The 17,627-nt window shown below is 41.2% G+C and overlaps 2 protein-coding genes across 3 annotated transcripts in view; one reads left to right on the top strand and one right to left on the bottom strand.

Annotated features, from left to right (window-relative positions):
• Nucleotides 1-2,992: 2,992 nt before the first annotated feature.
• The window catches only part of slc1a5 (solute carrier family 1 member 5), a 32,246-nt gene continuing 17,611 nt past the window's right edge, over nt 2,993-17,627 (top strand). Inside the window, exons 1-8 of one of the 2 annotated variants that reach the window (XR_003462577.1) lie at nt 2,993-3,730; nt 8,404-8,446; nt 8,579-8,635; nt 8,786-8,952; nt 9,092-9,325; nt 9,495-9,689; nt 9,812-9,946; nt 10,126-12,419. Coding sequence is in view for 1 of the 2 variants with exons in the window: in XM_010729605.3 (XP_010727907.1) it covers nt 3,210-3,730; nt 8,404-8,446; nt 8,579-8,635; nt 8,786-8,952; nt 9,092-9,325; nt 9,495-9,689; nt 9,812-9,946; nt 10,126-10,330 (1,557 nt within the window). In the remaining variant the exon portion in view is untranslated. Of the gene's footprint in view, nt 3,731-8,403; nt 8,447-8,578; nt 8,636-8,785; nt 8,953-9,091; nt 9,326-9,494; nt 9,690-9,811; nt 9,947-10,125; nt 13,265-17,627 lie in introns of those variants that run through there. The other variant, XM_010729605.3, reaches the window with a different exon arrangement.
• Nucleotides 14,091-17,215, bottom strand: fkrp (fukutin related protein). Its single transcript, XM_010729606.3, has 2 exons — nt 16,796-17,215; nt 14,091-16,687 (listed from the first exon to the last, which is right to left on the bottom strand). The coding sequence occupies exon 2, from the start codon at nt 16,577-16,579 to the stop codon at nt 14,981-14,983; it is 1,599 nt and encodes a 532-aa protein (XP_010727908.3). The 5' UTR covers nt 16,580-16,687; nt 16,796-17,215; the 3' UTR covers nt 14,091-14,980.

The raw sequence follows: 17,627 nt of genomic DNA, 5'->3' as shown, positions 1-17,627 counted from the left end.
GCTCATATCCACAGAATTCTGTAGGTTGTCAATATTACTGATTGGAGACTCCTATTGTTACTTTGTTCTTGTCATGAGAGATATGCATTTTGAAGAATTCAACAATTCCCATTGTGTGTGTGTGTGTGTGCGCGCATGCGCATGCATTGTGTGTTTTTATAGATGGGGCCTACTCTAGAAAAACTCCCTGGGCTCTCATGTGCCAGCGGGTTTATCCATTGAAGTTGTCCTTTCTCACAGAGTAATGCACTATTTCACAGAATCACAGCAATTCCTGCAATCATTCACACAGTCATAGGGAACAAAGAACAAGCCTGAGATAACAAACTAAGCACTGAGAGGACAGCTCCCAACCAGCCTGGGTTCTGGTCCTGTGGGCATTCTTTGGTGTTAAAGGTGCTTTTCCCACAAATTTCTACCAGTGGGACCCTGTGCGTAGAGTGCTTGGATTGTTGTTTGAGTGTAAGCTAACCCTGGGCTTTCTTGGACCCCTGCACATAAATTTCAAGCTATCAGACTGTGGGCTTCAGTATTTAAAACAATGAGAGACAATATCTTGTTACAGTTTGACACAGACCTAGCAGGGTCAGTCATGCTTACTCATGCGTTGAGGGATGTGGTGTTGTAATGTCCTGTTATTCTTTACAGTAATGAGAGGGTTGGACACAGCACAGTTTACAAGATCTCTGTGTCCCTTTCTAAACTCAGTCGGTCGAGGCAGATGGCTGTTCTGCATGAGCCAGGTTCTTTTCAATGTTTCAGCCCCTTGAAAAGAAATTTTTCCTTGCCACTGTCGGTGAGTGCTCGCTCATGGTGGGAATTATTGAGTCTTGATGAATAATACACTGAAGAGCACAGTTTGAATCTGAAAATATATAACTTCTGGTATCTGTTGTCTTTGGCACCTGTTGTGGAAATTCTCTGCTGCTGGTGAAGAATGAAACAAAGACTTCTGCCGGCCGACAAGTTTTTATTTTCTTTGCAAAGAAAAGGTCAGTTCAACACGCGAGCGGTAAAGGTTGGAGAAAAGACCCAGAATATGGGGACATCTAGATATTTATACCTGAGGGCCACTCCTCTCACACCTCTTTGTCCACTGCACTGCAGGAGACGCCCCCTTAAGGAAGTGTTTCCACACCCTTTTGTTCGTTGATTGAATTTACTATTACATTACAAAGACAAAAGGACCTGGTATCTTGTCTTGAGAAGGGGGGTGGTGTTGTACGTCTGTAGTGGTTGATTGAATTTACTACTACAATTGCAAAGTTGAATCTAGGCATCACAAGTTACAAAGACAAAGGGATCTGGTATCTTATGATAAGGATGGGGGAGCTTGTGCATCTCTAGTGATTTATTAAATTTACTATTACAGCACCATATAAAGTTGAATTGAATTATGCGAAGGAAGCCCTGCTCCTCTCCATTCTTTGTCACCCAAACATCCCAGAGGTTAAATTAATGTCACTGCTGTGCTTGTGGCTCCACATGCATTACACTTTGATGCTGTAACTACAACAATAATGATATTCTTTGTTGAACGGGTACTTGAGGGGAGAGCATATAAACACGGAGAGGAGGGAGGTCACATCAAAGTCCAGTGGCAGTCCCCACAGCTGTATAGGCACAGCTTCTACCTCTGCACTCCATGACAATGCAACACAGTTTGCCAGCTACTCTAATGAAAGGGAGTTGTCTCAATTTAGTTTTTACATTGGCTGTAGTTTCCCCTTGTCATTTTTCGTAGATCAAAACTTTTAATATTCTCATTCAGCTTCATGATTTGCATTCACCCTCATGGGGATTTTCAAGCAGGTGTGGTTTTCGATACGTGATGCAATAGTTGGCTGCAGTTTCACATCTCAACTCATCGCTGGCTGAACACGTGCTTGTGGTTCCACGTGCAATTACAGTATTTATATCCAAAATGCTACATCTATAGGCATGCTGGGGAGGCAAAATTATTTATTCTATTTTAAAAACATCTGCTGTTCAAGATGTACTCTACAACCCCACAAGCATGTAGAGAAATAGACACGATTATTGCCTCAGCAAATGTGTCACAGTGCCTCAGTGTGAATATAAATTTATAAAACTGAATCTGATTTGAAAAACATTTCTATTTTGTGATCACTATCACAACCTTTTAAATGTGGCAACTAAAAACATTTTTTAAATAATGTACATTTGTAGAAGTTACTTGAGTTACTTTACTACACTATACTACATACTTCTACATATACTATATTACACTATTCTCAACATGGGGACCATTTTTTGAGTATGCGAATAAATGGACTTTTCCTAACATCCCGGACTGACAAACAATCTCTTGTACATTGTCTGATCTGTTTTTAATGTCATGCTTCGCACAGTTGTGTGTGATTGTTCTCTATAATGTGCCGTTAACAACAGCCATCTATGTAGCTGTCTAACTCCTCATAGGTGACCTGCTTTTTTATTTTATTTTTTATTTTTTTTTTTAAAAATTATTATTATTATTGTTTGTTTATATATTTATACACAAGTGTCTTGTACATTATTTGTTTTTATCTGAGTTTCGTGATAATGAGAAACTTGATACTTGCTTTCTTATAGCTGTCATTTATGTGTTTAAAAAGTCAAGAACAAGTTTGGGGGGATATATATATATATATATATATATTAATATAGTAAATAGATATCTATTCTCGGATGTCTTTTAGCTTGTATATATTTTTATATCTATATTTTTATTTTATATTTTTACATCTTCACTTATATATTTCATGTTTAGTGCTGTTTGCACTGGGATAAGAGGGAAACGCAATTTCTCTGTATGTCCTGTACATATAGCAGCACTGACAATAAACTTGACTTGATTACACTACTTTTTTAAAATATAATTTCATGAGAGGATGTAAATAATAACACACGTGCCATATTTGGACAGTAAGGCACAGTTACTGGCACATATGACGCAAATCAAAATGCCATTACATGATGGCAATCTCCATTTCCTGTGCGTAAACCACGCCCAGCTACGTCACACACTGTTTATATACAGGCTGCGCGGCTGAGGCGCGCCTTGTGTGAAGTTAAAAGAAAGCAGACAGTCTGGTGTGACAGTGCCGGTGCTATTACAACTAACTTCCGCCACATTAAGAGTAGTTTTTGAGCAGAGTACTCACTCTCTTTGGGTGATTTCAGGGTAACTTTTTTAAACGCGCACAATGGCAGAAAAGATGGACATAGAGGAAGGGAAATCATCCAACGGGGAGCCGCTGGCAAACGGACTGAGCAGCCCCAGGATCAGCAGCCCTCAGCCTCTGTCCCAGCGTGTGAAGAAGATAGTGATGGCCAACTTACTGGTGATCCTCACCGTGGCCGGGGTCATCGTCGGCGTTTTTATTGGACTCGGTGTGCGCAATGCGGAGCTCACCAAAACCCAGATAATCTACATCGGCTTCCCGGGCGAGATCCTCATCCGGCTGTTGAAGATGATCATCATCCCTCTGGTTGTGTGCAGTCTGGTGTCCGGGGCGGCCAGCATTGACCCCAAAGCCCTGGGCAAACTCGGCGGCTGGGCTATGCTCTTCTTCTTGGTCACCACGTTAATCGCATCGTCCATCGGGGTCGTGATGGCTTTCATCGTGAACCCGGGCTCCGTGGCAACTAAACCGGTGCTTGCAGAAACGGGCAAAGACATGCCTGTCCCCAAAGAAGTCATAGACTCCTTCTTGGATTTGATCAGGTGAGTAAAACAAACACCCTCACCTGAAAGTAGCTTTTTTAATTGTGATGCGTTCACTGACGCCTCCCCGTGGATACGCAACCATGTCACGGTAAACCTGTGGCTACATTACAGTATTTGAGCTGAAACTTAATTAAACGCTACATGACTCGCTTTGTGTTCTGTTTTAAATAATAAAAACAACTTAATAACCGCTGAATATTAACCAAAGTTGACCTAACTCACCACCGGCTGCGGGTGCTGTAACGTACTGAGTAGTTGCATCATCTCAACGGTCTTAACGGCTGCAGTTAACCGCCGAGTCTGAGTCGGTTGTCAAAGAAACAAGAAACTTAAACACGTTTTTTTTTGTTTTTATTTCACATTTCTGCCTTTTACAACACAGCACATGTAGTCTTAAACCTGACACCACACTGTATAATTTGACTCCGTGTGCGTGCTTTACGGTTTAATTTAATTATTTTAATAATAATATGATATGAATTTGACCATGGCGTGTGATTGTAGCTTTCTGTGAATAAATAAACTAAGTGCTAAAGGAGCTCACACAAACACGTGGTGAGGAGGAGTGCGCCTTAATCATCTCTCCAATGACTGAAACATGTCTCCTCTCTGTCTTACAGCTTTAAACCTGTTGACCTTTTACGCACTCTGAAGTCATTTTTAAGCACACTGCTACTCTAAACTTGACCCGATTGGGGGGGAGTCAGTCTTTTTTTATCAACGTGTCACATTCATGGGGCATTCACGAGACCATGTGCCACCTCATCCACTCTCAAGGGGGAAGCTACAAGTGCGTGCAAACAAAGTGTGTCAGTGTCCCCTGATGTTTGCTCATGTATTGAATGTGGAATAACACATTTTGCCTATTTTTTCCCCCTCTCTCATGTTTTACCCCAAAACTGAGTGAGTCCAGATGGCTTTGCTTACCTGAGCCAACAGCTTATTTAGTGGATTAGTGTTCCCATATAGTTAAAGTGTATTGAACCTCAACCCTTTGTAAACACATTGCCTCAATGAGCAGAAGGGCCTGCAGTCTTTTCTCTTTACTAAGACACTAAAATACCAGAGTTTACTGGTGATATGTGGCGTGCTTCCTGCTTTTCAAAGTGATCAGAGAATACGTCACTGGCAGTACTCTCAGAGTTTGTACACATACTTTCCCTGTCTCCGTGCAATGATTTCTGTCTGGTTAGTTTGAACATTCTTTGGCTTTTTCAGCACCGCGTTCCATGAATTATGGAATTGTTTTCCATCCTACCTCCGCCTCTTACTCCGCCTTCAGCAGACTGGAGGAGACCTAGATCTGGCGACACCTCCTGCAAACATTCAATGCCGCCCAGAGCCAGATTCATGCAACCGTACCAAGGCAAAGCTTAACCATTCACAGCTTGACAATGTTAGTGATTTATTCCAGAACCTTACATAACAGTACAAGTTGTAGAACAAAGACTTATTTTTTTTTTTTTTTACAAAACTCAGAGGGGATGTTAAGTATTTTCAGACTCCCTACTTATATTTAATTGCTAGGGTGTCTCATAATAAACACCTTTTTTTTTTTTTTAAATCAAATCATCTACTGTAGCTGGCTGCCGTTTTTTAAAGAGAGAAAACAACAATCAGGAAAGTAATTGTTGTCTCGTGCAGGGCACAAGCCTCGATGTTACGTGTGCACACAGACACTTGACAATTATCCTAATGGGAGAGCCTGTGCCGCTCATTAAAAAGAACCCTCTCAGTGGGTGTCCTGGTTAGTTTTAACAGCGTGAGCTGTTCATCGAAGTGTAAAAAAAACAAACAACCTGGTCATTGTTCACACATACGCACAGTAAAGGATTCAGGTTAAACACTGACTGCAGCCACTCCTACACATCCTTGTTGACATTCATTATCTCCTACCTTCTTGTTTGCTTTCTATCTCCGGTCTACAATCACAGGTGATGGCATTAGTCGTATTAGCGTCATCCGTGGATTTATTGACAACACACGCACAATATTTGCCTTGAACTACGGGAAAGTAGTGACATAAATACTGACTGCGTGGCAAGTATTTCTTGTGGAGCCAAGCGCACCACAGGCTAGATTATGTGCTCCAAGTAAATTGGCACAGGTAAAATCAAGTTTATCTTTCTAAAAACATCACTTGTAAACGTTATATTTTGTGTCGACCCCTTTTTAGAATAAAAAACAACTAATTTACCCTTCAACTTTTTTGACAATTTGTGACTTTATTAGTCCTTAGTGATCTGTAAGAAACTTGTTTTAAGGGAGGAAAGTATTGACTGTTTTCACGTGGACCTTCACGAGGTGTTCCCTGCACATTGCCTGATCTGACAGGTGTAACAGGATGCCAATAAGACGTCAGAGAAGTTTGCTTTAAACACTCACACAGCTAGTTAAAAGAGACACACCCACCTATCAGCACATGACAGTACTATGTGTGGATCGTCATACCATTGTCTTTTGTGAAATCGACACGTGTTCAAGTTTTACAGTCTTGAAATCGTCTCCTAGACTGTTTTGGTAGACAAAACAATGCACAAAAAACAAATATATATGAATTAGGGCTGTCAATCGATAAAAAAAAATTAAGTAATTAATCGCAAAAAATTCTGTAATTAATCGCGATTAATCTATCAATAAATGTATCAATAAATTAAATGCATTTTTCTGAGACTGAAGCTTATAATGAATATTTATTTATGTAAAATGATCAAATTAATGTAGAATAAACACAGAGAAAGTATATTTAAATTCATTCATTTTATTGGCTTAAGGTGCACATATGCACAGTGCAAATAGAAAAAAGCCAGAATGAGGAAATATACTGAGGAGTGCCACACTCCTGTAGTGTAGACTGGGTGTTTTGCTTTGAGGTGATATGTTAAAGTCGTGTTACTTCTGTGGAATTTAAATTCGGCTTTGCAAACTGTGCAAATTGCCTTGTTTTTGTCCAACGAGCCGTCGGGCAACTTTTTAAAATGAAATGTTCCCCCTAAAAGTCCGTCCTTATCCATCTTTACACCACAGACTCTCCTTTAGTTAGGATAGATCATAGACATATATACACAGACTCTCCTTTAGTTAGGATAGATCATAGACATATATACATAGACTCTCCTTTAGTTAGGATACATCATAGACATATATACATAGATGCTGCACTGAGCAGGTTGGTCCGTTGCTGCGATACGGTCCGCCATATTGGATGTGGCAGATCTGCCCGTAAACTAATACAAGCAGGGCCGGTTTTAGCTGTGGACATTACGTTAATGCCTCTTATACACCCATTCACACACACGCCCTAATATATCTGGGAAACAAAGCTCTACTTTTTAAAATTAATCGACAAAATTAACACATTAATTTTGACAGCACTAATTTGACAGCACTAATATGAATATAACCTATGAATATAACAGGTAACTCAACATGCTCTATATTAAGCTTACATAGGAACACATGTTAATCTGTGAGTGTTTTTCAGTGTGGCAGTCAGTGAATGTCCCCACAGGTTTCAAAGTTTTATGCAAAGCTGCGTAATGAAAATGCACGATGCAAAGCAGCGCTGTACTGCCTTTTCCAAACACCCAGGTATTAGAAACACTGAAATGATCTATAGAGTACGGCGCACAACAACATAGATTTGAGGCCTGTGTCATACACAGATTGATGGTGTGTAAATTACAGCAGCCAGGCTCTAGTCTAGTCAGTCAAGCTGTTGTAAAGTCCATAAGGCTCTGGCTCACAGTATGATAATAAATTGATCATTTAGTTAAAAAGTAACGCATTAGAAAGTGTAACACTGACTTGAAAGCTTTTCTGTCTTGGCTCTTTGCAGTGAAATTAAAATTCAGCCTGTGACCCTGCTGCATGCTGCCCTGGCGCACAATCACATGATGTTTAATCCTCTCTATAGTTCTATAGTTCGCTCTATAGTTTCAACAAAAAGAATAAACGGTTGGAAAGAGATTGTTATTTTAATGCCCTATTATTCTAAATCCATTGCATACAGCTGAGTAAAGGGGTATTGGGAACACATGGGTTTCATGAGTTCTTAAGAGATTTAATATGCACTTACCTATGTACCAACATATGTGTGTATGTGTACTTGCTAGAGGAGAATGAATAACACAACAGCAATTAGAAATGGGGGCAGAGTGTGTAAAGGAGATTAATAGTTCAATTCGCTCAGCTATTTCCACATGATCAACCTTGTGATACTGTTGCAACTGTCGCAGACATTCAGAGGGCGTCTCTGCAACAGCACTGGTGACACGCAGCAAAGTCGATAAACTTTGAATCAGCTACAAAGCAGCTCCGGGTCACAGTCCTACTTTATATCCTAGATGCTGTGCAAACAGTTCAGGCTTCATCAGAAAGGCGTCTGAACTCAATAGGAGGGCATTTTATGGCTTTACAATGTGTTTGCAGTGGAACAAATGTGACCTTGCTCTGTGGGTCCAGTCATACAAGTGGTCAGGACTGTTTTTTGTGCTGTTGTTCATGCAGATGGAAAAAGAACCAAAAAAAGGCCAAAACACTCTGATGTTCCCAAACATTATAATTTCTCTCCCTCCAATTACAGTCACATCTTTTTCACTGGACTTTCCCAAGACACGCGGTAAACATCTGGCTGAATTTAATATTATTATTATTTTTTTCTTCCACAGAAACATCTTTCCCTCCAACCTGGTGTCTGCTGCCTTTCAATCAGTAAGTGCTGCAACTCGCTTCTATAATTTTATATAATTATGATTTGAAATTGTATAGAGGAGATATTTAGATAAGATGACTGAATGCACTAAATAACTAACTGTACTGAACTCTTTTTTTCCCCCCATCCAGTACGCAACCGACTACGAGTTTGTTCTCAAGAATAACACCCTTAACATCACAGAGAAGGTGAGCTAAGTGACAGGCCCTGCTGTTCTCATCAAATAGATCACAAATACACCACACAACATATGGACACTATCTTGTTTGTGTCTCTATGAAGATGGCTGGTGTTGCTCTGTGTGTCCTGACTGTGTTTTTTGTGTGTGTCTCTCTAAGATTCCCATTGAAAAAAATCAAGATGGCATGAATATTCTCGGTCTGGTGGTGTTTGCGATTGTGTTCGGCGTGGCTTTGAGGAAGCTGGGACAAGAAGGAGAGATCCTCATCAAGTTCTTTAACTCCTTCAACGAGGCCACCATGGTGCTGGTGTCCTGGATCATGTGGTAAGACACACTTGTATGTTTCTGGGTTTGGAGGGATTAGAATCAAATCAGTATGAAGCAGTAAGAGTAGACTTTTTTTTCTTTGTGCCGTAATAATTAACAGCATCCTCTCCCGCTTGCGCGTCTTGTCTCGTTACAGGTACGCCCCTCTTGGTATCATGTTTCTCGTAGCTGGCAAGATCGTTGAGATGGAAGATGTTGGCACTCTATTTGCCAGTCTGGGAAAATATATAGCCTGCTGTATAGTTGGACATGCCATCCATGGCCTTCTTGTGCTGCCTGCCATCTACTTCATCATTACAAGGAAAAACCCATACACCTTCCTCTGGGGGATATTCACAGCTCTGGCAACCGCCTTCGGAACAAGCTCGAGGTAATGAACTGCTCACTTCTCTGACTCTCCCACACACACACCGGTTGTTAAATCAAATACTGAGGTTCTCCTGTGCTAAAGCACACACACACACTCTTCTCTCTACAAACACACATGGGCATACCTTTTACCTTCATATCCTCAACCGCCCTTATTCTCTGTTTCTTAGCTCCGCCACTCTGCCCCTTATGATGAAGTGTGTGGAGGAAAATAACGGCGTATCCAAGCACATCAGTCGTTTCATCCTGCCCATTGGTGCGACGGTCAACATGGACGGAGCTGCTCTCTTCCAGTGTGTGGCTGCAGTTTTCATCGCTCAGCTGAACAACTTTTCCCTTAACTTCATCCAAGTCATTACCATCCTGTAAGTCCCAAACTACCTCACTGATTACAAATATCTGTTGTACAATGACACACAATTTATTGTTCATGGAAATGCTTGCATACAATTTCAACTGCTGTGTGTCATCTCTCCCAATGCGTTAGTGTGACAGCTACAGCATCCAGTGTTGGAGCAGCAGGTATACCTGCTGGTGGTGTGCTGACCCTGGCCATCATCCTGGAGGCAATAGGGCTGCCCACCAATGACATCTCTCTCATCCTGGCTGTTGATTGGCTTGTGTGAGTACAAAACCTTTTGTCGTTTATGTAGACATATCATGACAGCCAAGTAACAGTTATGACACACTCCAAATCTGTCCCAACCTACCTTGACTTGTGCCCTTCCACAATTTCACGTAACGCCTAAATTGCTGTCTGCGGCAGTTTGACCAATCTCTCGCCATCTGTTCTGTCTTTAGTGACCGTACCTGCACAGTGCTGAACGTAGAGGGTGATGCCTTTGGAGCTGGACTCTTGCAATTTTTTGTGGACCGCAATGCCAAACAAGAGGAGGGAGGCGAGCTAAGCGAGATCAGGCTGGAGGGAGACCCATCAGTTCCCGCCCCCGAGCGCTCACCGCTCATTGAGAAGCGAGGTTTGAAGGAAAACGAGTCGGTCATGTAAATCCAGCTGCTGACATCATAAATGACCTCTTATTTGACACTCGTGCAAGCTGGAACCTGAGGTTCTTTTTTTTCTGCCATGAAGAAACTGGGTGAGTGGAGATGAGAGGATGAACATGCACGCCACCATACAATGCAAAGATAAGCTCTCTGTCATCAACACTCTTATGGAAGGAAAGCAGAAAAACAAGGCTTTTTTTTTTTTTTAATCCATTTGATTCACAGTGACATTTGTTACCTTTTTTAGGGATAGCGTTACACGTTAGACCAATTGTTAAACTACTGTGTGTGTTTGTGTGTGTCTGGAGACTAGTGTTGGTTGCATTAAGTTAGTCCATCAATTTTAAAGTCAGAATTTCTTGACATGGCCAGTTGTATAAACCAGGTGTTCATGAGTCACAACTAAGTTTATCATGTGACCAATGTAGAGCTCCACTTGGACGTCAAGAAGCTGGACTGGTGACTCTCTGCAGGATGTTGTTGAATGTCAGATCAAATGTTACAAAAGGAAGAAATGGTATGCTTGTTAGTGATGGAGAAATGGAAGTTTTGGATTTGTACCTATTGGCCCACTGTTCCTTATCTTGTGTACACAAACTGTATATGGTAATTATGACTTCCTGGTACACATTTCTGACTTTAAAGTTGACGAGGACCACAAAACGACTGGCTGCAGCCAGACACAACAAGACACATTCTTACTCAGATTTTCCATCTGGAATCAAATTAGCTTTTACGATGTTTTTGTTACTGTTTTTGTCCTTTCTGTGTTCAACTTTCAACAACCCTAGGTTGTAAAATGTGTCATCATAGGCTTTGAATATGAACATTAATTATTTGTGTATTTTGTTATACATGATTATGACCATAGTCATGCAGATTTCACTAATGTATTTAAACTATAGGTCTTGTATAGGAGTTGTCATATTTAAAGAATCTGAACTCTAGTTTAACCATTCTGTATAGTATGCATGAAAATGTCTATTATAATGTATGACAAAATGCACAAACATTTGTTGTTTTTTATTAGTTTTTTTTTTTTAAAGGGGAAGAAAGCTTTTATTAGTCTGTTATTGTTACTCCATGGCAATGTTTCTCTTACGTACAATACCTTTCTCATAATGAGAAAAGGCAACAGAGCTTTAAACGTTGTTAACGAGATTATATTTATGCTCTAAAGCACACCAAATGAAATATCCTCAATAACTGCCCAAAGCTGAATTAACAAACTTTTTCTCAAGGACTCCAAATATGTCACCCTGCTTGGACATGGATTGAACTCTCCAGCGTTTCTGCCTCTCCACATGGACCTCAGTTGTGATGGCAGGCAGCATAACCTCAGGTTTAACTATGGCTTGAAGACTGTCCTTAATACACTAAGACCAAAAATCACACCAGTACAACGGAAAGGGAGACTTTTGAACTCCTGATCATTTTATTTTTTTAATTATAGCCCACAATTTACTTCTGCTGCTGCTGCTCTGTTAAGGTCCCGGCATCTCCGCAAGGCACAAATGGGTTTTAAAGCACAGTGTGTGACAAGGATAGTCTGTTTGTTTGATGTTGTGTAAAGTATGGTGTGACTACATGTGATGTATGAGTAACATCTCCTTCCACTACAAGGATATCTCTACATTGTCAGAGGAGCAGTAGTGGACTGCTGGTTCATTATGACCGTTCTAGCTCGAACACCTAAAGGACTTAAGTATGTCTCAGCTTGTTTAGTTTGGCTGTGATGGCCATAAACAGGAAATACTAGTTAAATGAGGTTTAGGCCTCCTTGTATGTCAATGTTCATGCCTAAGGTAACTGTTATAATTTATATTTATTTCCCTAATCAAAATCCAAAGGAACTTTTAGTCAATGTTTTCACATGTTGGTAACTCCAAATTTCCCTTTTTTCCCCAGTGTCTTATTGTAATAACTGGTTGGTGATGGTGTCCTGTTGTTGTTAATATGTTGGTCCTCCTTATGGGTCAGAGTCTAGTCTGTGTACAGTGTGCTTCCATTTGGTGACTTCTTTTTTTTTCCTTCAACACTTGAGAACGTGTGTGTGTGTGTGTGTGTGTGTGTGTGTGTGTGTGTGTGTGGTAACATTGCTTGTTCCCTAGAGTGATACTATTTTCAGATACAAGGTATATTATGCAACATGTCTGCGTATGTACAACCTAATTTTGAATGTTTATCCTGTCCATCCATATCATCTTTTGACCGTTTAAATATCCAGTGTGCATGATTTAGTGGCATTTATTGGCAAAATATGACAGAAATGTAATATATTTATTAGTATGCTTTCATTAGTGTATGATCACCTGATTATTTTTTGTTTAAAATGTAGTCCAGAACGGACAAACCAAACTTTCGCTTGGAAAGCAGGGTGAGGCAAATGTTATTCAATTGGCTTCAACCTGCAGCTTCAGTTAGATGCCACTAAATCCGACCCACTGAGTGTTTAAAGCTCTACCAAAGACGACAACATATGCTTCAAAATGTATGAACATTTCTGATCTTTTCAGTGGTTTCAAGTCTGATTGCTTACTTTGTCTGATTTATTTTGTACTAGTTCTGCAGTATTTCCCATGCAGGTCATCCGTGAAATCATTGCAGGCCTGAAGTCGAATTTCTTCTGAAGTCTCAGAAAGTGCAAAAAGTCTCAAAGTCTCAAAAACGCTATTGTGCTTCAGTTTCTTCTAAATGCCTCTTTTTTTTTTTCTTCTTCTTCTTTTTTTACGTGCAAGGTTGTAAGGATGTCAACATTCCTTTCTGAGATCTTTCACCATATGGTTGTCTGTCTGGTTCAATCACAGTGTTGTGTGTGTGTGTGTATGCACATGGTAGTTGGATTTTATTAGTGGGTCTGTGTTTCAAACAACTTTCTTTGTTACAATCTCAGTATATTGTTAGTCTTTTAAACAATAAATGCCTTTTTTTAGTATTTGCTTCTCTTGGCTGTTCATTTTAATCTTCCCTGTGTGTTTTTTAAACCTTTTATTTAACTGTTCTCAACAACTCAAATACATGTGGCTGCATGAGAACACCACAGTCACATTAAGCATTTTCTGATAAACTGCAGGATATGGGTGGAGAAAATTGTCCCACTTAAGTTGAACTATTTAAAACTTTTTAGATTAGCTGGAAAAATCCCTGGAACAAAACAGTTTTTCAGAGCTCAGGAAAAGTTTTTAGAGATGGATGACTTTCACAGGACAGCAACACTACAATAATTAGACACAGAAAGGGACAATTTTTTCACTGTGGTATTACTTTTCCACCACAGACATGTTGGTCTCCTCCAGACGCCTTTCTGTAGTAGCATGCAAGAGGCAAGACAAATTTAGAATCAGGGTTCTTTGTTTTTGAATCCAAAAATAACTTCATGTACCCTCTCAGTGGTATAGATACTTACTATACTTATAGAATTACCAGGTCATATGTAAACTATGCTAAATAGGTAAGATGAAGTAGGTGATGCGGTACATACATAAAGAGAAACCTCTGCTCCAGTGGGATTAGGAAGCTGCATCAGTCTGTCAGAGAATCAAGCTACATTCCTGTGATGTTGTTCCTGCTTGTCCTGTCTGGTCATAAAATCCACCCACCACCCCCCAAGGCGTCTGCCATATGGCTGAAATAACTCTCATGTTAACAGTGTGAACAAAACAAAGATTTGTTGTGCCACCTAGTGTTCAAAAAGAACTCCAGCCAATTGCAACTTTACTATATTTACAATGGATTTGCCGACAGTCGTGACAACAAATGAGTAAAATTATATCTGTTCCACCTTTATTTTACCAGTTCATGAAATGGAGTGACACACCTTGATACATCACATACAAGTAACAACACAGGAGGAAACATGACATACAATAAGCTGGTGTGTTTTTTTTATGTGCGGCTTCTCTTGAAAAATGTTTTTTGAACCATCTACTGAACTGAAGTTCCAGTTTAGTCAATAGATAATAGGTGCTCAGTAGTAACCACGAGTAACTGAGCTTGAGGGTTAATATTAATTTACATATTCAGTCAAGGCTTTCTGTTTTTAAGTGAATACTAAGGCCTGATAGAGCAACATGTCATCCTCTTCACATACCAACAATAACAGGACGAATGATGGCGTGTTTTTTGTTTCACCAAATGGAAATTCATTTGCCATACGAAACCTGTCAGGTACCAAATGGCATCGATATGCAGAAACATTCATTCATAAACTGCAAAACTTAAAAACCGAAAGAGTGCAAATCAATGCAACACAGTCAACACCTCTTAGGGGTAAAACCACTTAGTTTTTAAATAATTCTGTACAAAATCACCTATTTAAGATCATGTACATTGTAGCTTTTAACAAAAAGTTTGTATTTATTTTTATTTAAGTATTTATCTTTACAGCAGTCATATTTATCTTACAACGCATATAGATTTAGTACAACCTGTAGTAAAACCAGTCGTTTACTCTTTGAGGTTTGCCTGATGTAAACGCTCTAGTGTGTGGATCTAAACTTCAGTAAAATGCAGTCATTTTGGCACCTTAATAGTTTCCAGGCATCATCTTTTAGGCTTTTTTTTTAAATATTAAGGTGAGGCAAGACTCTCTGTGCTGTTAGGTAAACAAATCCAGCACAGTATAAGAGAGCTTTTGAGTCTCAGTCATCGCTCATAATTTGCTTCTGTCCAGCCTCTTTTTTGCAGGGTTGGGATACTGAGGATTCTCAATAACCCCCTCTCCAAACTTGAGCTCCAAGAAGGCTCTGTGGTTGTTTGGACCGTAGGCGGTGATGCCGGCAAAGGACATGGGCACCAGTGGCTGCAGAAAATGCTCTGGGAACTCCACGTCTTGTTTGTGCTCTGTCCATGTGTCTTTGGTCATGACACCATTACGTGGATAAAATGGCCACAGGTCAACATGCAGGTGGTTGGCCTCACTGTACTGGACTCTGTAGAAGTCTCCTTCTACTGCACGCTCCCAGACGTAGCCATTAGCATCCACAAGAGAGCCTGAGTCCAGGTTCTTCAAGTGATCACAGTTGGGTACATCCTCCAGGTAGATGCCTAGGTCCACATCATAATCCCATGGGATGATGTCCTGATGGCGGACAGCCCCCAGTAGGGTCCCCCCCTCTAGCCAGTAGCGCACACCCGAGGTCTCCAGGATATTGATAACATATTTCGTGGTTTCCCTGAGAGCACGCAGACAGCATGGAGGTGTCCAGCGATCCAGATAAAGGTAGTCTGGAGTATCATCCTGCACAGTGCCAAAGCAGCGAGGTGTCTCTTTACTGCAGCCATACCACTGTTCCTTCCCATCAGGCAACAGGAGGCGCTTCAGACCAAAGCTCCTCATGATCTTCCCGGTGGCGTCCTTCAGTCGAGTGTCGGCCTTCCACTGGTTGTGAGCGGAGCTGAAGAGGGGACGGTGGTTAGCAGAGAAACATGGGCTCTCCAGCAGCTTGACCTTCCAGCCTCTCAGTGCAGTCTGAACAAAGAGCGAGGAGAAGAGGGGACGCCCCAGAGGTACAGAGAGGTTAAACAGATCCTCAGTGCGAATGAGGACGACCGCATCTCCTTGTAAAGCTGTGCACACACTCCCACTGCTCCCAGATGCAGCCGGCGAGTAGGTAGCTGTCCACTCCCTGAGGTTCACCCGTAGATGGAGACACTGCACAGCAGATCGAGCAAGCACAGGCGCAGCTACCAATCTCACAGGTCCCCCACCCTCACCTTCCAACTCCCTTATAAGTCTCTCAATAGCCCGAGGTTGCTCCAACTCCACCCCATCAGGCACCAGCAGCACAAACTCTGTCTGGACATGGAACTCTGGCCTGTGAACTTGCGGTGGCTGGTCTGGGGTGGGGGAGAGCACCAGAAGCCGTGCCCCATCTGGAAGCACCAGGGGAGGGTACGGAAAGGTGTCGGCCACAGCCAGGAAGGGAAGCTCAGGTCTCTGATGGAGGAATGAGTTCGCCACATCCCCAACATAATTCTCAAAGTTTTCAAACTCTCGAAGAAGAACAGTCACACGTGGACCACGGCCGTGTCCCTCCACTCCGACCACCCCAGGCTCACCTCCAGCTCCTACAAGCACCCCCAGGCCTCCCCCGAGACCAGAAGCTGGGAGGGAAGCCCTCCTGGTGCCTCTGCCGAGCTCCTTCCTCTTCTCCATCATTTGCTGCTGGGCCCGGGACACATAGTAGAGAATTAAGAGGTTGAGGATGATGGCACCAGTCAACAGGCCCTGGCAGAGACTGATACGCATGGCAGCTGAGTTTACTTTCCAGCCTCTCTCAGCAGAAGAATTTATGGTTCATTTAGGAGTGATGGGTTTGAGGTCCCCATTAGTGTAATACTAGAGGAATGAGACGACCTGTGGAAAGTCAGAAAAAACATAATGCAGTGATTACCAAAAGCATATATAAACAAAACAACTGTATAAAGATCAGTGTATGATAAAATGTCATAACACACAACTCACCTTAATTTAAATGCATCTGTTTACAAGAGCAGCCAATCACATCGTGCATTAGCCTTGTTGTCAGGAGCTTTAGCAACGTTAAGCCCATTAAGCTTGTTGTACTATATTTAGTTTTCATGATGGTCCATCTCAGTTAGCAGCAGCACAGGGAGCAAACCCGGTTCAATCGGTAGCAGCAGGCAACAGAGGTTGATCTGCATTGTCAGCTGATGTTTGTGCGGCTGGAGGCTGAAGTCGAAGTCTCCAACATTTTAAGACGAAATCCACAAACATGTGTGCACAAATCTCACCAAGAATATTTAATTACCATGAAGCTTAACACAACATCTGCCGTCAGACCCGACTGCACGATTTCACCGTTAAGCTAGCACGCTTACAGGCGGTGTTGCCCGCAGCAACAACAGAAAAGACTTCCGGTTCGAATCCTTCAGAATAAAAGTGGCATCGTCATAACAACTCTAACAAATTCCCACATTTTGCACAAAAACTGAATCAACTACATGTCAAAATATTATGCTGAGCTGAAACGTATATCATTTAATATCTACCATTTAAAAAGACAAAACTTGGGTCTTTAATGTCGACTGTACAATAGTATAATAAATATGTCTACTCTTTCTGTGTAACTGTTATTGCACAAATTATATGTAAAAAATGAAAAAAAGATTTGCTTACAATATATCACCCCAATATTGCACTCTCCCCATTTAAGTTTTTCACAGTGCACATTTGCACAAGTTATTGCACAAGAGCCAAACTGTCAATATGTATATTTCTCTTATGTACATTTTTTAGAGGTAGAACCATATGTTCTTCCTCCTTAGAGTTTATT

This window comes from Larimichthys crocea, chromosome VII, assembly GCF_000972845.2.
Source record: "Larimichthys crocea isolate SSNF chromosome VII, L_crocea_2.0, whole genome shotgun sequence".
Taxonomy (NCBI): Eukaryota; Metazoa; Chordata; class Actinopteri; family Sciaenidae; genus Larimichthys; species Larimichthys crocea.
This window is presented reverse-complemented; position numbering and strand designations above follow the sequence as displayed.

What these genes read in the sequence shown, in the direction of transcription:
- fkrp (XM_010729606.3), bottom strand. Translation starts at nt 16,579, where the DNA reads ATGCGTATCAGTCTCTGCCAGGGCCTGTTGACTGGTGCCATCATCCTC.